The sequence below is a fragment of the Zootoca vivipara genome, chromosome 13, assembly GCF_965207765.1.
Source record: "Zootoca vivipara chromosome 13, rZooViv2.hap1.1, whole genome shotgun sequence".
Taxonomy (NCBI): Eukaryota; Metazoa; Chordata; class Lepidosauria; order Squamata; family Lacertidae; genus Zootoca; species Zootoca vivipara.
In genome coordinates, this window is record NC_142596.1 from 9,982,493 (window position 1) to 10,004,114 (window position 21,622).

The 21,622-nt window shown below is 43.7% G+C and overlaps 2 protein-coding genes across 3 annotated transcripts in view; one reads left to right on the forward strand and one right to left on the reverse strand.

Moving 5' to 3' along the window:
- Positions 1 to 140: 140 nt before the first annotated feature.
- PCLAF (PCNA clamp associated factor) lies at positions 141 to 8,477 on the reverse strand. Its single transcript, XM_035132304.3, has 4 exons — positions 8,387 to 8,477; positions 5,162 to 5,239; positions 3,090 to 3,252; positions 141 to 664 (listed from the first exon to the last, which is right to left on the reverse strand). Exons 1-4 carry the CDS (start codon positions 8,436 to 8,438, stop codon positions 601 to 603), a joined length of 357 nt encoding a protein of 118 aa, XP_034988195.2. The 5' UTR covers positions 8,439 to 8,477; the 3' UTR covers positions 141 to 600.
- Positions 8,478 to 15,776: 7,299 nt separating this feature from the next.
- Positions 15,777 to 21,622, forward strand: part of TRIP4 (thyroid hormone receptor interactor 4) — a 40,887-nt gene continuing 35,041 nt past the window's right edge. For both annotated transcript variants that reach the window (XR_015946941.1, XM_035131547.3), the window contains exons 1-5: positions 15,777 to 15,905; positions 16,847 to 17,013; positions 17,345 to 17,481; positions 19,953 to 20,174; positions 21,058 to 21,136. Coding sequence is in view for 1 of the 2 variants with exons in the window: in XM_035131547.3 (XP_034987438.2) it covers positions 15,817 to 15,905; positions 16,847 to 17,013; positions 17,345 to 17,481; positions 19,953 to 20,174; positions 21,058 to 21,136 (694 nt within the window). In the remaining variant the exon portion in view is untranslated. The remainder of the gene's footprint in view (positions 15,906 to 16,846; positions 17,014 to 17,344; positions 17,482 to 19,952; positions 20,175 to 21,057; positions 21,137 to 21,622) is intronic.

The following is a 21,622-nucleotide window of genomic DNA, read 5'->3' on the forward strand; positions in this document are numbered from 1 at the left end:
TACACAACGAAAGAATATGAATATAATTTGTTTCAGTGGCATTTACATTATATCCGTGCTGTTATCACTACTGCCATTATTGACATGCACAACTGCCTCTGGACCACACTCTGGCTCTCTCGGAATAGATATGCACAATATAGAAAACTCAGCAAGTTATTTTATTACAAATTATGCTTTTTGGTGTTCCCAGTTTAAATAGCTGGAGTTTCAGTTTCACTGTTCTCTAACACTCAGAAAGAGAGGCCAAGACATATCACTCAAGGTAATGAATTGCATCAAAAATACAGTCATTTCAACACTCATATGGCACAGAACTTTAGGGAGTGCAGAAAGAAGTAAACCACACAATTTAACACAAACCCCATGATTACTACTTACTCAATGCTCAATTGGTAGCTAAGCTCCCACGAAATACTAGTTTTCTCAATTCCCTTAGAGTCATTCAAGTTTTAGGTTATTTTAGTAAACAAAACAGCATGCTAGGCTTTTAGAGACCTGTACTCAAACCAAAACACATGCAATATATACAGATTTACACACAAAGCCACCACAAACATTGAGCATGGCAAGATCCGTCAGAAGAGGCAAGGCATCTGATCACATCGGATCACCTTCAGAAGGTGATTCATCTTCAGCAGGATGAGGAGACAAGGGGCGAGCTCTGTGGAGAGGAGAGATTTTTATCATCCAAAAATCATCCGTACAGTGCTTGGGCAGTTCTAGAGTTAGGAGATCCTTGCGCAGAAGGCAAGATTAAATCATCTTTAATTACTTACATATTAGATAAGTATACAGTGGTACCTCTACTTGCGAATTTAATGCATTCCGAACGCACATTTGTAAGTCGAAAAAAATTGTAAGTTGAATCCCATAGGAATGCATTGGAAGAAAAAATTCGTAAGTCGAAGCAACCCTATCTAAAAATTCGTAAGTAGAAAAAATCCTATCTAAACTGCATCCAAAATGGCGGACGGAGCTCCATTCGTAAGTAGAGTTATTCGTAAGTAGAGGTACCACTGTATATGGAATTGTTAACTCCTATAATGATATACCTTTTTTTCTTTTTATTACGAACGATTGAACAATTTAAAGGGTTTTAATTGTTTAAGAGATTGTAACATTGATGACAACACTCCAGATGTTTGGTATCAGAACTATTAAAAATCAACACAATAATGCTTGATTTGTTGTCAGTGTACCACTACATATTGGAGAAAACAAACATTGTGGAGACAAAGATTTCTGTGTTCTAGATGAGATAGGTAATTCTGCCCAACTGCCAGCCAGAACGTTTTGCCTGATGCAGTATGTCTACTGAGATAATTAATAAAATAATAATAATGATAATGAATAATAATTAATTTGTACCTGTCCATCCGACTTACAGCACATATAAAAACATAGTAAAATGTTACAGGGAATCCACAAGTTCTGCCACTATTGCAAACATTTAAGTTTATACTCCGGGTTATTTTTGAAATAGGCTAGACAGAACAATCCATGTCCTGCATTCTCAGCATCCCAGTACCAAAACTTTGTGAATGCAAATAGATGGGGCCATGCAAAGCATTGGATATTTTATTAACAGTTTCCTGTATCAGTTGCTACATTCTACAGTACATCTCCAGCTACCAATACCAATTGCCCCCATCTATTTAGAACAAGCTATTCATGTTTCTCATTTATTAAAATACCATACATCCAAGTCATCTGTATTTAGGAAGCTAGTGCCCTTTAGCAGGGATTAAAGTATCCTAACACAGGGTACTCAGCCTCTGGAATCTAGATTCCAATTGAAGATAACAAATGGTGGCGCTGTGGGTTAAACCACAGAGTCTAGGGCTTGCTGATCAGAAGGTCGGCGGTTTGAATCCCTGCAACGGGGTGAGCTCCCAGCTCCTGCCCACCTAGCAGTTCGAAAGCACATCAAAGTGCAAGTAGATAAATAGGGACCGCTCTGGCAGGAAGGTAAACAGCATTTCCGTGCACTGCTCTGGTTCACCAGAAGCAGCTTTGTCATGCTGGCCACATGACCCGGAAGCTGTCTGCAGACAACCGCCGGCTCCCTTTGCCTATAGAGCAAGATGAGCGCCGCAACCCCAGTTGGACACGACTGGAACTGATGGTCAGGGGCCCCTTTACCTTTTAACAAGATTATTCAACAGCCCTCCTTTTGTAATGGAATGAATACTGATGATTGTGATCATCATGACAATGGACTCAGAAAATGACTGCCAAAATTTCTTCCCTAGTATGGAATCATTTAAAATCAAACCCAGCCCAGTTCTGTATAAAAGGCTGCCTTTCATAAATTCTGCTGGGAAACTATGAATGTGTTTTTAAAACCAATACATAAAAAGCAACAAAGCAAAGTTTATGTGTATTTTATACATGGAGTAACTTAAAAATCTAAAATTTTGCTCCTATTCTCCATGATTCTCAACAGGTTTTACCAAATGGTCATGCTGATGAAGGGAGTTTAATTAGGACAAAGACCTAGTTTAACTGATGGTCCTTCTTGCTATGGATAATAGTGAACTTAAAGCTAAACTTGTTACCTGTGGGTGGAAAGCAGAAGTCTCTGCAAGTGAGCAACTTGGGAATGCTTGCTTAAGAAAAAAGCATTTAGATGAAAATTGCAAACTTTATTTCAGCTCAGGGCCAGCCTGTACACGAGGCAGACTGAGGCAGCCGCCTCAGGCAGCAGAAACCAAGTGGCGCGGCGGCGGCGGGTAGACTCCCCCAGCACCACCAGAGAAGTGGCTGCAGCAGCTTCCCACGAGATCATAGGAGAGCAGCACAAAATTGAGCAGAGGCCTTGTATGATGTCACTGGAAGCCACAATTGCACAACCTTAATAAGAGATACTTCAGCAGGGACAAGGGGAGGCAGGTGCTGTGCAAGGCGGCACCTTTCCATTTCACCCCAGGCAGCCCCTGTTTCAGCTTCTTCAACAGCTAAATTTGAAATGGGTTCTGCAATCCCCACAGGAATGTTTCACAGCTCAATAGAATACATGGCTTATCACATTGCACTTTCCAACTGCATTACAGTATTGTCTTATTTTTTGCAATCTCCTTTCTTACTTTCTTCTGTGCTTTCCTATTCCACTGCATCCCGGCTCCTCAGGGACCTGGTTCTCCTTCTCCAAATGCTTTGGGGACTGTGTGAAGAACTCCCCGATTCCTTTTTGCCATGGCGGTGTTGGCCTCACACACACTGGGTTGCCACCAGCATATTTACTTTCAGCTGCAAAATGTGGTTAAAAATACTTCAGCACTGAGCAATCATAAAGAACCCAACACACCCAGGATCATTAACTGCAAAAGCTTCAATCCAAAATTGAAATCTGCATAAAAGACAGGAAACCTAGGGCATGAGGAATAAGCTGCCAGGTGGTTTTACCCATCTTCAGTGAAGTCTAACGAAAGAGCCCTGATTAATGATGTAACTTAAACCACAGAGCCTAGGGCTTGCCAATCAGAAGCTCGGCGGTTCGAATCCCCGCAACAGGGTGAGCTCCCGTTGCTCAGTCCCAGCTCCTGCCAACCTAGCAGTTCGAAGGCACCGCAAAGTGCAAGTAGCGGGATAAATACAGCGGGATAAATAAATACAGCGGGAAGGTAAACAGTGTTTCCATGTGCTGCTCTGGTTCGCCAGAAGCGGCTTTGTCATGCTGGCCACATGACCTGGAAGCGATACGCCGGCTCCCTCGGCGAATAACGCAAGATGAGTGCCGCAACCCCAGAGTCGGTCACGACTGGACCTAATGGTCAGGGGTCCCTTTACCCTTTAACATGTTTGTCAGAAGCAAAACTCACATGATTTAAACTGCGTAATCCCATAAAAGTTTAGTCACTAAATCCCACAGTTTACAGTACTGCAGTCTGTCTTTTACTTAAGTGCCTTAGGACTGCAGCCTAGATCTCAAACCTCAATGGATTCCTTGGGTTCAGTGCATACAGTGATGCTTCGCAAGACGAATTTAATTCGTTCTGTGAGTTAATTTGTCTTGCGAAAAATTCGTCTTGTGAATCGTGGTTTCCCATAGGAATGCATTGAATTTTTTATTATTATTTTTTGCCCATAGGAACACATTAATTTAATTTCAATGCATTCCTATGGAAAACCGCGATTCGCAAGACGAATTTTTCGCAAAACGAATTCGTCTTGCAAGTCACCATCAGATCGTAAGACGTATTCGTCTTGCGAAAAATTTGTCTTGCAGGGCATTCGTCTTGCGAGGTACCACTGTACATTATTTACAGTGTAACGGATTGCTCATTTCATGTCTACCCGCTCGAGTCAGATTCCTGCACTAAATCCTTCCGCGTTCCGAGACCAGCATAAAAGCCTCGGAACCGAGAAGCGCCTCCCTTTCCTCCTCTTTCTCAATTCCGGCGTCGGAGGGACGGGTCTTCTGTCTGAACTATTCCTGTCCACTCTTTCCACCTCCCTCACTTCCTGCCTATGGAGCAGGGGCTCTTTAATGTTGCCAGAGCCCTGGCACTCCCTCTCCGTTTCCTGACTCTCCCCTTCAGACCCCTCGCTCTCATGACTGCTTGGAGACAGGCTGCTTCTGATGAGGGGGGAGGGTTCTCTATAATCCCTCCCCCTTACACATTCCATAATCTATTTTTTTATTTTCCAATTTTTTGGAAAAAACAAAAAAGGCTTCAGGGAAAAAACGGGGGGAAAACCAGTTTTTTTCCGAATTTACCCGGGGGTTTTCCGGGCCTTCACATCTCTAGTTCCACCTCACTTCACTAATTAAAAGGAGGCAAGGCCAGAGCAGTGAAAACACAAAAGCAGCTTCTTCTGTAGTTGGATAATTTAAGCACACTGGAGTCTTTCTTTAATTTATTGCAGCACTCTTGCATCATGACAAATGATTCCAGAATTACCGTAACTGCCCTGTATGGTAAACACCAAATTCTTGTGCAGCAGAGCGCTATCCAGTCAGAAGTTAACAAAAATTAGGATATCAGCAGCATTACATATTTTCCAAAGTGCTGTCTTCTAGACATGAGGAAGTCGCTGAGCAGAGATCAGAGAATCCCTGTTTGTGTTTTTAAAGCAGGTAACCCACCACACATGCCCCAAGCCACATAAAAGGCAGCCAAGACTCAAACCCTGCTGTCCTCACCCCTTTGCTCACCTTTCCGTGAAGTAGGAGAGGAGCCCACATCAGCGTTTCCGGAGCCCAGCACTTTCCGTGGAGCCCTGGCAGCCACCACTAGGGTTGTAGGATAAGAAAAGGGTTAGATATTTTCAGGAACTTCACCCGCAAAAAAGAGAGAGATTTTGATTCTAAAGTCTACTTGATACCAGCACAACAAGCCTTTACCCTAGGGGCCTGGCTGTACAGTGGTACCTCTACTTACGAATGTTTCTACTTACGAATGGAGCTCCGTCCGCCATCTTGGATGCGGTTTAGATAGGATTTTTTCTACTTACGAATTTTTAGATAGGGTTGCTTCGACTTACGAATTTTTTCTCCCAATGCATTCCTATGGGATTCGACTTACAATTTTTTTTGACTTACAAATGTGTGTTCGGAACGCATTAAATTCGTAAGTAGATGTACCACTGTAGTTAATTCAATGGTTGGAAGGGACATAGCACATGCATGGAGATGTGGACCCCCAACTAACTTTCACAGGAAGGCAAGGATGAATTGCAGTGCCAACCATAACAAGCATACTAACAACCATACATGCATACTAACAAGTTCCCCTGGTGGCTTCTGTTTCAGTGTATCTGATGAAGTGTGCATGCACACGAAAGCTCATACCAAAATAAAAACTTAGTTGGTCTTTAAGGTGCTACTGAAGGAATTTTTTTATTTTGTTTCGACTCAGACCAACACGGCTACCTACCTGTAACAAGTTCCCCTGAGTTCAACAGGGCCTAATCCCAGAAAAGGGCATGCAGAACCACAGCCCAACTACAGGGCTTTTTTACTTCTCAAGTAAGACTGCTTACACATTTAAACCACAGCACAGCTATAGGTGAACAATAAACCCCATTACCAAGCATTAGCACAAATGGAATCCCTACCACAATCGCCACCCCTAAATTTAGATATCCACCATAAGAGTCAACCTAGCGGAGAGGATAAGAAGCTAAACATGTCCAGAAGTCTCCAGTTCAGGGCTCACCTCTGTTACTGGCCACATTCACACCACACAGTTATGAGTTTGGGGGGGCTGAATGTCTGGGCCCTCTTCTAATTTCTGGATTCAGCAGAGATTTAATTGCTGGAATAGCAATGCCAGCCAGGTAAATGGCCCACTAAGAACTCAGCTACATTGGCAAAGAAAAATACTTTATATGTGTTGTTTATGCATTCTAACACTGACACCGGATGGCGCTGTGCAGTTCCATTTTTCCTAACCCATTTCTCATACAAAGAAAGTTTTGCAAACTAAAATGCATCTTTGATGTGTCTAGATCCAGCCCAAGTATGAGAACAAGGGGAGTGGCTCTGTGCCACAGGGCAAATGGGTGGGGCCTCCTCCCTCAACTATCTGTTAAGTCGAAAGGCCTCCTGATTAGGCGTTTTTAGCTATGAGATGTTGAATGTTGTCTGTTTTAAACAGTTTCCCTGCTGTTATAGTTTTTATTTAAACCATGAACCAAGTACTTGCACGTTAACCACTAATAATGTTGTAGATATTACTGCAAATTTATTATGCCATTTCTGTGGTTTTTAACTGACATGAGACTTAGTCTGTAAATCTGTATCACTTATAATTCCTGTTTATAATACCCAATAAAGTTACTTTAAAAAGCGAGAGCCCTGTTTTGATTTCTGTTTGGAACCAAGACTGTGGCTATGAGAAAGAAGACCCTTTCGGAGTGCTGATGCTGTGTACCTGGTAGGCTCAGGCTGTATATACGGTATATCTAAATAAACCATTTATCCTAAAGACACCAGAGTGTCTGCTGTTGCCTTGTTCCAAAAGCAAACACAAACCCTGGAACTCCTGGAATCTCAAACTGCTCAGAGATTGGGGTGGTGTGCAACAATACATTTAAAGTACTGTAATACCACTATTAAACAGTCATGGCTTCCCCCAAAGAATTCTGGGAGCTGTAGTTTGTCAAGGATGCTGAGAGTTGTAGCTTTCAGAGGGGAATAAAGGGATACTAACAACTCCCAGCCTTCATTGTAAAGAGGGATTGATTGTTAAACCACATTGAGAATTGTACTTCTGTGAGTGGAATAGAGGTCTTCTAACAAGTCTCGGCACCCTTAAACTACAGCTCCCAGAATTATTTGGGGTGTACCATGACTGCTTAAAGTGATATCCTGGTGCTTTCAATGTTTGATGTGAATGTGGTCATTATTTCACTAGCTCACCTTAGGCCAGTTGACAGAACTCATAGGTTGCTGCAGACATTTTGCCCTAAGCCTCCAACTGATTTTCAAAAACACAGTTTATGGATCTCACAATGGCCCAGAATGTATCTAAATGAGGTGTCCAGAGCACTGCAGGAAATTTAAAGCGGAAGCTCATAGCACACTGCACACCTGCAATGAAATAAGATCAGGCCTGCCGACATATGAAGGAACATGCAGAAGACACTTGGCCAAAGGCAATGGCCCCTTCGAATCCTACATCCCACCCTATGGAAGTCCTCCTCAGAATCAACTTTTCCAAGGCCAAGTAGAAAAAAAGGATGCCAACTAATCTTGCGGTAAGGATTGCAACACAGCTAATGCACAGGAAATACTTGGAACCGTAAAACGCCTAAGATTATTCATTTCCTAACATCCCACAAGTTGCCATACTCAAAATCTCCCCAGGGCTTCAAGGTTAATGTAAAAGTACTAGAAGTCTCTGCTCCACCGCCTGGCTCCAGAACTGGAGCTTAGTTCTAGAAAGCTGCAAAGACATCCGCAGTTTTATATAACGATGCTTTGGAATATTTTCTTACCACGGCCAGCGCCCCCACGAATGCAGGAGAAAGTGGGCCGGTCCGAATATCCGAGCAAGTTTAAGACAAACTACTCCAATCCCTGCAAATATATTCCCAACAACCCCCCACCCCCACCCCCAAATCCCGGTCCAGTAACAAAACTCTCTCTCCCCGCCCACTTTTCTTTTTTAAAGACTTTTAAGCAAATTGGCTAAAGTTTTATGCCCTCCTTCCTCCAAAGATGCTCAGGGTATGGTTCAGCTCGGGTATGGTTCAGCTCTTCCCTCCATTTCATCCTCACAACAACCCTGTAAGGTAAGCTATCCTGAATGACAGTGTGCAGAAACCACCCAGGGCCCAGGCGCAGTTGCACGGCTGAGAAAAAGTTGGACACCGGGTTTCTCTACAATTTAGCACAGTGGTTTTAAACCCAAGTACACTAAAACCTATGCCCTACCTTTCCGGTAGGCTCCACCGGTCCCACCGCAGTCCGCCTTGGTCCGCACCATCCTGCAACGGCCGCTCGCAAAAGCAGATTCAGAGTGCAAGAAGCAGCAGCAGCGCCCGCTATAACTAAAAAGACCCGCTTTTTAAGCTGCCAAGTTTGTCCTTCCCGCGCGCGCGCCCCGCTCCCATTGGCTCTGGCGGGATACCCGTTTGGCCAATCGCAAGCAAACCCGCGGCTGGCGTTTTGCTCAGAGAGCGCCATCGCTTTAGAACTTTAGTACATGTAACGCCTTTCGCCGAATCGCGGCCTGACCAATCAGAATTGCTGCTCCGCTGCGCTTGGGCGGGGCGGGGCGCGCGCGACGGGAGAGGAATGGGTCTCGCTCGCCATTCATTCTTAAGAAAAGGCGTTCCAAAGCCTAACCCTAACCCTATCTGACCGTTTGGGCATGAATCGAAACAGCGGGTTCCTTCTCCCACTGGTGGTGTGAACTGGCTCAGCAGCGGGTGAATTGTGGTCTCACCCACGACTGCTGCTGAAAGCGGGCAGGCACTGAGGTTATTCTGCATACGTTTAAGCTTTAACTGTATTCTCCCTGTTACGGAAATTACGGGGGGGGGGGCACATCTTTAAAGTTGTTAAATGTTATAAACATAGCTGCCAAGTTATCCCTTTTTTAAAGGGATTTTCCCTTATGCTGAATAGGCTTCCTCGCGAGAAAAGGGAAAACTTGGCAGCTATGGTTATAAATATTATGCATAAATGTATCCTTTCGACTTGACACCTCAGGGAAGTTTCCTAGTTTTAAAAATAATATAAAATCAGCTCCTTTGCCAGTTTCCTCCATTCCAAGGCTATTTTGCCCTTGAAAAAGGGACTCCAGGAAGTGCCCAGCCAAGCCTAATCCCATCACCAGACCCACCCAGGTGACAGACTATGCAGACTAAGGTTCCATTGTTCTCTGCCTGAAGATGTTTGGGTTGTGCCTCTCAATACATATCCTACAATTACATGTTGACCCCTCACCCACTTCCTATGTTAATCATGTATAACTATCCCCTTTTCTGATGTAGTGATGATGTTTTAGTGATGTAGTGATGATGTTTTTCGAACTGTATCCTGGGATGTGATGGGAAGTTTTAAAAGTCAATGTCACCCCATGTGTGGGGTTCAATCTTGCCTTGAACTTGTTGCTTGGACTCCTTCCTTTACTCCGCAAAGGGACCCACGGGCTCTGTCTGACGAGCCGGGTGAGTTCCATAACACTGACTGTTCCTGCAAGTCTTCTTTGGGAAGGTAGCCTTCATAATTGCAGTTTTCACTATTCACATTTCAGCCACACCCACTATAAGTTCAATATGGAGCACTATGCCCTATGCCAAAAAATATTAGCTATCTTACCATAGATGAAATTACACATCTGCAATTACACATCTGCAATTGTAAATGATAGTGGCCTGGGTTCCTCGAACACATGGAGCTCAATAGGGCTTACTCCCAGGACAGTGTTTCTGAGTTACAGCAGTAATCCTATGCACACTTATCTAGGAGTAACTCTTACCACAGTAAGTCTCCCAAAAGAAACAGTGCGCTATAAATGAGAGTTAAACATGAATTAAGCACCTTCCTGATTTCAACTGTGTGCATCCCTGCTTGTTACTCAATACAAACCTTACAGGTGCTAAATGCTTACCATTATCTATCTTGAATGGTTCCATTCAAAACCAAACACAGCTGAGCTAATTAGGTGTAAAGCCAATTTAAACTCACATTGGTATTCCCATTATTTTGTTAAGCCGACTTTATTGGTATTAGAGCACTTTAGTGCCATTTACCAAAGAGTAATTGTAGTAATCTGCAGCAACAAGATTACAATAATAACAATTGTATTTAACTTGCTTGTTGTGGAATGAGCTGACCTTAAACAACACATTCCATCAGAACCAAAAAAAGTGACAGAAAGAGGAAGAAATAGGCAATCTATCACACACACAGAGAGGGAACACACTGGAGATACAGAACAAAACAAACTAATAGATGCAACATTACAATGCACAGTCAAATTTGACACAACTTATTTCTGTCCTCCAAATTCAAGACCTGATTAAAAGGGTGCTTTGTTTTAATAGATAACAGTTTTAGTTCAGGACAGATTTAACAGTTGTTCTCACAACACATTCATCAACTTCTTGGATTTGCTAGCTCTTAATGTAGATGTTCATTTAGATGCTCATTTTGAAATATCCTTCCAGTTTAAAGTGTAATATGACCTAATGGTTTGAAAGCATTATATTATTGTTTTCCTGTTTTGTTGTGACTTTTTAAAGTAGCTTAAGCCCTCACAAAGCAACATACAAAGCATGAGACACAAAGTACAAGAGAAAAACAGTCACTGCAGAATGCATGTACAGATTAGAGGCACAAATAAGATGATGATAATAATAATAATAATTAATAATAATAATAATAATAATAATAATAGAAGGTGCTCTGGGGGCACAAACTATTATGGTATAAATTATTGTTACCCATTAATAGGCTTACCCAAATGCCAGAGCTGGAAGAAGCTCATAAGAAGAGACCTGCCGGACTAAACCAAAGACCTACCCACTAGTTTAGCATCTGAAAAGTCCTCAATCGTGACATGAGCACAGTGGCCCCCTCCCTCTCATGTTTCCCAGCATTTGGTATTCAGAGTAGTTTGGGGGCCGCCATTACGATAGCCCCATCTCCTGCACATGGCAACCAATCAGAACTTAACGGCATATACTCAAAAAAGGACCCTTGAGGTACATCTTCATGTGCTGTCAGGATCATACAGATGAAATATAATATGTTGGTTCCTGCATGGACAAAGGGATTCCCTTCTTAGACCGTAACAGATCTACAGTACTTCATCGCTATGTAACACTGGCCAATTTTATTTGGTTGACCTGGTGCACCACCTAAAATTAATCTCCAGCTTAAATTAGACTGCAGTTGAGAAATCAGCCTGAGTTGCAACGTTCATTCAATCATTCAATCTCTCTTCAATGTTCCGTTCTGTGTGCGCATATTAAATGCACACCTGGCACAAGGCATGCTAGAGAGGGGTGTTAGTACTGTGTGTGTGTGTGTGTGTGTGTGAGAGAGAGAGAGAGAGAGAGAGAGAGAGAGAGAGAGAGATCGAGGATGAACTTCCACAAAGCTCACTACATAGCCTTGGACAAGTTTCTAACTGTCGGCTAACTTTCACATTATTCTTTTAAGGAAAAGGAAGATAAGGAGAGCCCTACTAGATTAGACCAAATCCTGTCTGTACCAGCATGTTGTTTCCTGCAGTGACCACTTCAGGCTTTGGACTTACCCTTCCCTAGACAATAATCGAACCATTTTGGAAAGAAGCACTGTGCTGCTACAGTTCAAAGTTGGTAGGCAGTATAGTCGAGTGGGTTGACTACTGAACTGGTTAAACATTTGGCATGTGGAATATACTGCCAGGGTGGCTATCTATCCACATTACCTACCTTACCAGGTTGCTATGAGTTAATTACAGGAAGAGAATCACCACTATCCTCCTAGTGCAGAGCTTTCAAAACTGTGTGTTGTTACATGTTAGTGTGTTGGCTGCAGTGTGCAGGTGTGTCGCATGAACACTCCCCGCACTCCTCCCAGGGTTGGAAAGGGGTTAATTTAACCTCTAGGGGTTTGCTAGTAAAACTGAATTATTGTGTTGCAAAATGATTCATGTCTAAAAAGTATGTCACCAACATGAAAAGTTTGGAAAGCTTTGTCCTAGTGAAATTCCTAAGGTGTTTTCAGAGCGGAGTGGTTTTCAGACTGTAGTGTTAGGCTTCTAGGGGGGTAGATCCAGGGGCGGAGAAAGGGGTGTGTGGTGGGTGCGGTCCACCCTGTGTGTCACCACTGAGGGGAGTGACAAAATGTCGGGAGGCACTCACTGCGGGGCCTGCAGCATGCCCTAGCCACATGTCTCTCCTGGGAGAGATGCGGTGGCTTGAGGACGTGCAGACTCTGCGCTGCCGAAACGGTCCACCTGCTGCCTCCCCCCCCCCAGCTATAGGGTGGCTGAGTGCGAGGAGGCAGGCAGACTCCGGAGGCCCCAAGGTGTGCCTTGCCCCTATGGACGGCTCGTCCTGCCCCTAGGCATGCCACCCCAGGCGCCTGAGCACCTTCCTCCGCGGTTGGGTAGAACTAGGACATACTGAAAATGTGGTAATGGTAAACTTGCTTCCCATTAATCTAAAATGACTCTGAAGTCTAAACTTGCTTGCTACATTTAGCATATGAATACAGTACAGCGGTACCTTGGTTTAAGTACACAATTGGTTCCGGAAGTCTGTACTTAACCTGAAGCGAACTTTCCCATTGAAAGTAATGGAAAGTGGATTAATCTGTTCCAGACGGGTCCGCGGAGTACTTAACTTGAAGCATACTTAACCTGAAGCGAACTTTCCCAGTGATGGAGCTTCATGCTCCGGCACTGGGGGCGGGGCTGGCGCTCGTTCTGGGGGCTGGGCGTGCCTCTCGGAGGGGAGGGGCACACGTTCCGGGGGCAGGGCGGGCGACCGCGATGGCGCCCCTTGGAGCCTGCCGCTCGGGGCGACCCGCCCCCACCACCCCTATCTTCCTACACCCCTGAACTTTCCCATTGAAAGTAATGGAAAAGGGATTAATCCGTTCCAGACGGGTCCGCGGAGTACTTAAACTGAAAGTACTCAAACCGAAGCGTACTTAAACCGAGGTATGACTGTAGTAACATTAAATGTTGCTTAACTTAAGATGTATACATTTGTTCTAAATTTCTTTCAGCTCCTGTTTCAATAGCCCATTCTATACAGGAAACTTACTGTCCTATCTCAATGTGTGACATGCACAAAAGAAAACTGATATGAATTGGCAAAGAAAAGGATAAAATAATGCTTTTGTCTTTTTTTACTTTATACACTAGCATGTAACAATAACATTGCTTTATAGACTGGGCTGATTAGAATAAGGCCAGAAAGCACTTCAGAGCAGTGAATCACAAATCAAACAGTTACTCTTTGTATATGTAACAGAGGAGGTGTACAGCCATTTTAACAAGTAGCACAGGCAATGCTTTGAAATATATGAAGGGAAGGAAACCACTGGAGGCCTCTTTCCCCCCCTGCTGGTGTTGCTGCTGGTTTCAAGGCCAGCTCAGCCCACAGATCACTGTCTCCTTTGTTTATGTGAAAAAAAGAAAAGAAAGGCAGATGGAACTTCATATAATACAGTGCACCATTTCCCCACCCCTTGCAGAATATGGAAACTGCTTGAGCAGAACACTGAGCCTTTGGAACTGCACCAGGGTAAGAACTTGTGAGAATGGCATCTCCTTCTGTGGGATTTTTACCCCAATTTTCTGCTTCCATTTCTTCATTATCTATACATACTATCGCCTGTTCTTTTCACTATGTATTTATCTTATTCTTCCCCCTGCCACATTTCTTATGTCTCTCATTTCCTTTCCTGCACCCACTTGCCATATTTGAACTTTCACTTTCTTCTAACTCTGGGCTTGTCCAGAAGACAATTTTTTTAAAAAGCACTGTACACATTTCCACTTTTACATATCTACCCCTTCCCAGGGGCATTGTGGCCCTGAGTCTTTTTGCACTGGGCTCCAGATCACCTCCCCCTACACTTCCTTATTTTTTTTTAAAAAAAACCATGTTTTTGCATTGCTAACAGGGCTGATATACATGCTGCAAAGCACAGAGCCCATGAGACCCCAGCCAGTGACCATCTTAATGACCTACATTTGCATCTATACATACAAATTAGCAGCTGCACATTTTATGCAGAATTTGTGTCATGGCCTTAGATCTTTTAAGTAGCTAGGCAACAGCTCTGTCTGTTAGCAGGAAGGACCATAGCTCAATGATCTGAGGTCCCAGGTTCAATCCTTAGCAACTCCAAGTAGGGCTGGGAATGTCCTCTGCTGCCCATCAGTGTAGACAGTGGTGAACTAAATGGTCTGGCTTAGTATAGGGAAACTCGTTATATCCACACCCACCCACTTGTCCTTGTTTTCAAACTCCCCTCCTGGATCCCTGTTCTCCTCAAATATGAGAGAATATAAACAAGATCATGTTGGGTGGCTTCACATGAACCTGTTTTGAATAACTACCGTATAAAGTCTGGGTTTTGGACTCACAATTCATAACAAATCTGAATTCTACTCACACAATGCACTGGCAGGAAGCAAGAAGAATGGCAAGAAAATGATCTAAATGTCATAAATGACTAACATCAAATCCATTCTTATAACTTCACATGTATGTTGATAAGAGTCTGAATCAGCAATGACTAAGCACTGTAAAGAGGGACGTGGGTGGTGCTGTGGGTTAAACCACAGAGGGCTTGCCGATCAGAATGTTGGTGGTTTGAATCCCCGCGACAAGGTGAGCTCCCATTGCTCGGTCCCTGCTCCTGCCAACCTAGCAGTTTGAAAGCACGTCAAAGTGCAAATAGATAAATAGGTACCACTCCGGCGGGAAGGTAAACGGAGTTTCCGTGTGCTGCTGTGGTTCGCCAGAAGCGGCTTAGTCATGCTGGCCACATGACCTGGAAGCTGTACGCGTGCTCCCTCAGCCAGTAAAGCGAGATGAGCGCCGCAACCCCAGAGTCGGTCATGACTGGACCTAACAGTCAGGGGTACCTTTACCTTCAAGCACTGTAAAGATATTTTAGGATCAATGAAGTTCTCAGTTCGGGGGGGGGGGCAATGAAAATGGAAAATGCCATGCTATAATTAGAAATGGGACTGACAATAAAAAAGGCATCTGCAATCCTGGCTTAGCAATGAGGACTTTTAAATAAATTTGGAAAACTGGGTAAAATTTTAAACACTCAGCCTCAGAAGGGATACTGTTAGCCTGAAAAAAGACATGACAAATAGTTCACAGCATATTCTCTTAAATAAATGGCTAAACTGGGGCTTTTTAGGCACACTCTAAAAATAATTAAAAATAATAATTCACTAAACCACTACAAGGTAGGTTTAGGATGAGATGGGATTACTGGCTCAAGATCACCCACCCAGTTTGCTTCCTGGCTTAGAGAAAATGAGAATCTAAGTTACTCTGTCTCCTAGATAAACCACACTTTGCTTATGTTAGGATCAGAGGTATAGCTGGGCAATTTAAAACTCTATAAGTAATGGTCTTCTAGTGCCCGCCGTCTTTAGGATCCTTTTCCTAAGACGGTCCTGGGACCTGACGGCGCCACTGGCGACTGCTAAACGGACCCAAAGATCTGTTCTTCCGGATTAAATTAGAACCGGAACTATCGATGCACAGCCCTAGTTGCTGAGCCGAGATTGTTTGGCGCTGCACCAAGGTGCCGCCGGCTTACGGAGAAGGTGCACTCGCTCTTTCCTTCCCCCAGTACCGAGAGGAACCCGGGCAGAAGCCGGGATGGAGGCCGCGGCTGGGGCGCTCGTGTCGTGGTGTGTGGGGCAGCTGCGTGGCGGCTTCGGACTGGACGTCGGCGAGGAGCTTGTCCAGTGAGCTGTGGAAAGGGGAGGGGAGGGGAGGAGGAATGGGTCGATTTGCCGAGCCGTTTACCCCGCGCCATAGTTATGGGGCTCCTGTGCCTTTAGCAGCTGTGGGACAGGCAGAAATGCCGATACAGGCACCGGAGTTGACGTGTCTGTTGTTTTTATTACACTGGTACAGTACCTTGGTTCTCAAACTTAATCCGTTCCGGAAGTCCGTTCCAAAACCAAAGCGTTCCAAAATCAAGGCACGCTTTCCCATAGAAAGTAATGCAAGGCGGATTAATCCGTTCCGGACTTTTAAAAACAACTCCTAAAACAACAACTTAACATGAATTTTACTATCTAATGAGACCATTGAGCCATTGGTAGATACATTTTTGTTAAATCAATAAGAAGGGGTGCACTGATCTTTCTGAGTGTGGAGTTTGTATATTGTATCCTGGTGCATTCAGCCATAACTCTAATTTGCTACTACATTGTCTCATTTAGTTCTTTATTTTGCCTCAGTGCCCTTTGTTGTTGTTGTTGTTTAGTCGTTTAGTCGTGTCCGACTCCTCGTGACCCCATGGACCATAGCACGCCAGGCACTCCTGTCTTCCACTGCCTCCCACAGTTTGGTCAAACTCATGTTCGTAGCTTCGAGAACACTGTCCAACCATCTCGTCCTCTGTCGTCCCCTTCTCCTAGTGCCCTCCATCTTTCCCAACATCAAGGTCTTTTCCAAGGATTCTTCTCTTCTCATGAGGTGGCCAAAGTATTGGAGCCTCAGCTTCAGGATCTGTCCTTCCAGTGAGCACTCAGGGCTGATTTCCTTAGAAATCAGTGCCCTTAGAATCTCATTATACAAATAGCATGTTGAGAAATTAGGTAGCAAAAGCATTTAGCCTTCATGTTGTATTTTGAACAAGGCATTCCTACAAGCTTCTGCACTCTCTGTTCCTTTATAGGTATATCTTGTCTATTGAGGATGAGGAGGAGATTCGAGATTATGTTACTGACCTAATCCAGGGGGCAGATGGCAAGAAGAAGCACTTTGTGGATGAGCTGGTAGCCAGATGGCAAAAGTCCTGTCAGCCATCTTCTGACCCTTTCCCAATATATCGGAAAAAAGATGGTAAGTGGGAGTATAATGAGGCAGTAAGCAGAAGAAATAACTGTTTGATCGCTAAATTGCAACATTTTTAAATTACCACTGAATCCAGTTGCATTACTGAAAAATATGATATCTTAATCTGAATTGTTCTTGGTGCTCCTCATGAAAGGTGCTGTTGGTAAATTGTTGCACATTGACTTGTGCTGATGGCAAGTGATGTGGTGCAGAGAGTGGGGCAAAGCATCAGCTGGATGGTGCCCTGTAATGAATTGTGTAAGTGAATGTTACAAGGAGAAGGGAGAGGGGAGTGGCAGGAGCTATTGAATTTTCTTTACTGTGCATTATTTTTTAGATAGCTCAGAGGCTCCTCGGCCAGGAGACCAAGGCAAGAGGGGAAGACGCAAAGGGAGAAACAAACAGGAAGCACCTGTTCATGTTGAAGCTGAACAGCCTGTAGAGGAAGTAAAAACACCACTAGATTTAGCCAAGGTAGGTGCATTTGTTGTCCACCATTGGGTCAGATTGACTTTGTAGGTGCTTTATCCAAAGACAGAAGCATTGGTTGTAATTTTTTACTTGAAGAGCATAAAGGAGCCATTGTATTTCAGTTGTGGGGACTGATAAGGAGCCTGCTATTCTGAGAGTCAAATGTTTCATCTTTTATCATAGAATGTACGGATAAATCTGTCATCAATGAACAGAATCTTTCCACTTTCTGTCCACATGCTTTTTAAGGACATAAGTAGGAAAAGTTAAAAAGGGAAATCACCTAAAGCCCAAATTTGAGTTCAAGGAGTTCTGACTGTTGATTTCTTACATACATTTTTTTGTTGAGAATTTAAACAAATATGCAAAGTCAGTGTGTGCTGTTCCTTTTTCTTCTGTGACTAAAAAGACAAAGAATTAATGGCATGCTTTCTCATTTAGACTGCTTTGTTTGTCTCAAAGTCTTCCAGAGTGTGCAATCCATGCTATTTTCTCTCAAAAATATTTTCCACTCAACAGGTTTTCCAAGATTTGCTGACTTGCAATAACATTACAAGTGGAGAGAGGGTTCAATTTAGCTCTGAGGTGGTCTTCATCTGCTTCCCTTTCTCTCCTGGAATCCTTTTAACAGGGCAGTTGGTAATAGATAGCCCAGCTAGAGCAGGCCCTTATGTATTTGTTGACTGCCTGCCTAGCTCTCTCCCTCTCCAGGAAAGCTTTCCATAGGGTCATTTGTGATAGAAGGCACTGTAATCTCAGCAGATCTTGTGGCAGCTGAATAAGTATTGCCTAATCTTTTACCGGGACGCGGGTGGCACTGTGGTTTAAACCACAGAGCCTAGGGCTTCCCGATTGAAAGGTTGGCGGTTTGAATCCCCGCGATGGAGTGAGATCCCATTGCTCGGTCCCAGCTCCTGCCCACCTAGCAGTTCGAAAGCATGTCAAGTGCAAGTAGATAAATAGGTACCGCTCCAGCGGGAAGATAAACGGCGTTTCCAGAAGCGGCTTAGTCATGCTGGCCACATGACCTGGAAGCTGTACGCAGGCTCCCTCGGCCAGTAAAGTGAGATGAGCTTCGCAACCCCAGAGTCGTTCGCGACTGGACCTAACGGTCAGGCGTACCTTTACGTTTTAATCTTTTACCAGAAAAATCACAGTCAATAAAGCCATTGAAATTGATGAAGTCACTACTGTTTCCAAATAGTTGAGGCATTGGTTTTTGTGTTCAGATTTTTATTCACAACCAGAAATAAATTATTATTATTATTATTAAAAAAACAGTATGCCACTGTTTCTTTTATTGAATACCGTACAGTGGGAACACTTGTGACCAACAGCTTTAACATACTATTAGGCTTTGTCGGCAAATTTCCCACCATTTTGATTTGGCACATTCACCCTAACTCTTTTTTACACAATTTATTAAATAATTCAAACCCTGTTTTCCAGTTTGTTCAAAGCAATTTCCTGTGCATATCTGAGTACAATTTTTAAAAATCATATCAGTAAATTTTATGAAATCCTAGCAGACCCGCTTTATAAAATGTAATCCAGATACCAATTAGGTGCTCCTTTACTTCATCCTCTCCAATTGTCACCTGTAAACTTTCGTTAAGAAATCCTTTCCTATCTCGTAGGAGGTTCCCCATTTAACTAAACTCACCCCACACTCACTTTCTGACAGATCCACATGGAGTGGGTGTTGCTCCCCCTCCCCTCTGCTGCCAACCAGCATATGCACTCCTGGGTCTTTTCAAGGCAACGGGAATACAAAGTTCTGTCCTTCACAAATGAAGTAAGAACAAAAGAAGAGCCTGCTGATCAGACCAATGGCCAATCTAGTCCAGCATTCTGTCCTCACAGTGGCCAACCAGATGCCTCTGGGAAGCCCATCAGCAGGACCCGAGCGCAACAACACTCTTCCCACTTCTGATTTCCAGCAACTGGTATTCAGGGGCGTATGGACTGACAGTGGAGGTTTGTTTGGCGTTGTGAGGGCCATGGCAGCTTTCTCTTCTTTCTCCCAAGTAGGGTGCCTTAAAGATCTGTTCATATCTCATGAAGGCATAGGACAAATCCTTGCAATCAAATCTCAGAAAGTTGTTTGTATGGTTCTGTGCTTGGCAGAAATAGTTCTGCTGCCACGATTCCCTATTCTCATAATGATAATTCAATGATACAGATGACATGGCTTCTCCTTGTCCTGCATGATAAAGTAAGTTGATAAAGTTAAGCTAGAGATAACTGGAAGACTTCCCTGATAGGTGAGGCATAAAAAACTTGAGTACCAAACAAACTGCAAGAAGGGACGATGATTAGGTTGTTTTGTCCTGAGGGAACCTTCCGCAATCTTTACGTTGGTCAAAAAGAAGTGCAAAAATAGATAAGGCATTTCAGTTCAGAAGATTCTCATTCCAGTTGTTCTCTGAAATGTGTTTTCTTCTCCCCTCCTGCAAAACCTCCGCATAACTTAGGCCCAGGAGATAAACAGCGGCAGCTCCTCCTGCAAGAAGAAGGCAAAATACGTCAATTTGTACACGAAGGAGGGTCAGGACAAACTGACAGTCATGCTCCCGGGGCGCCACCCTTGCGAGTGCTTGGCTCAAAAGCACAAGCTCATCAACAACTGTCTGACATGTGGGCGCATCGTCTGTGAGCAAGAAGGCTCTGGGCCCTGCTTATTCTGTGGGACACTGGTATGTTAACAACCTCCTGTATATATTTGTGTGCCCCTCAGTTTCTACCTTGCTTAATCATACCGGGTTAGCACTATATTGTTCAGTATCCTGTATAGTGCACTAAGCTATATCTGTTTTACTTCTCAGGGAAAAGAGGAAAGGCTTATCCCTCTTTGCTGTTCAGATCTAAATCTCTCATCAAAGAGAGAGCTGCTTCTCATGTGACATGGATGCATGTTCTTAGACCTTCTTTTGAAGTTTTATTCTAAACATAGTTTGTCTCACGGACATAAGCTTATTTAATGTCCCGACATCTTGCTTTGAAACTTCATAAACCAGTACCATGAGAAGCAGTTCCAGGACAATTACAAGGGCTGTCATGGAAGCTGTATTTCAGAACTGCTGGTGGATTTTGGTGTTGAGCAGGGAGCAGGTGAAAGGTAGAGTTCAACGGATTAACCCCACCTAGCAAATTGAGGTACAATCTGAAACGGGAGCCATGGGAAGCAGACAAAGACAGGAGTGCACCTCGAATCTTCTTATGGCTGCCCTTTCATATATGCACAGTGCTTAGAAAAAAATTAGGCACTTGATAACAGGTTACAGGTAGGTAGCCGTGTTGGTCTGATGTAGTCGAAACAAAATAAAAAAATTCCTTCCAGCAGCACCTTAGAGACCAACTAAGTTTGTCATTGGTATGAGCTTTTGTGTGTGTGTGTTTTTTTTAATTGTTATACTTATTGTTCATTTGAAATGAGGTGAGCCACCTTAGGCATAATTCTGTAGGAAAGCGGCATACACGTCAGCAGATGGTGCTGATGAGCCAACCATAGAAGGCAATTGCATGGCCATGTGTTCTGCATGGAGAGAGCAGATCTCATAGATCTCCATTCTCTTTTAGGTATGCACAAAAGAAGAGCAGGATGTCTTGCAACGAGATTCCAACAAGAGCCAGAAGCTGTTGAAGAAGCTCCTGGCAGGTTGGTAGCTTATTTTTGTGGCGGAATGGAGGGGAGACTTGAACACAGACCTTGTTTGCAGGATCAGGGAATTTTGCTAACTTTAAAGATTTGCAAGAAGGCAATCCTTTCTTACACAGGTTAGAGTATTTTAAGTTTTATTTAGAAGAGTAGCTAAAAGTGTTCTGTCCACTAAACAGTGGACTAATCACTAAACAGTGTTCTGTTTTAACGCCACTTCCTTCTGGATAACCCTGGCTGGGTTGGACGTTGCACTTGCAGCAGTCTTTGGTGGCTGTTGTCAACCATTTTTATTTGAATGACTTGCTTGGTCCCCAACTAAATGCACTTTCAGAGCCAATCAGAGACCTTTAGAAGCATGATTTGGATTGAAACCACTTCCTCTGCTGAGGGGGAAATGAATGCTCTATTTGCCACGGATCCAAACTGCTCCCTCCAAATGGAGCATTTGTTTGTGGTTTGGATTCTCTTCCTCATCGTATATCA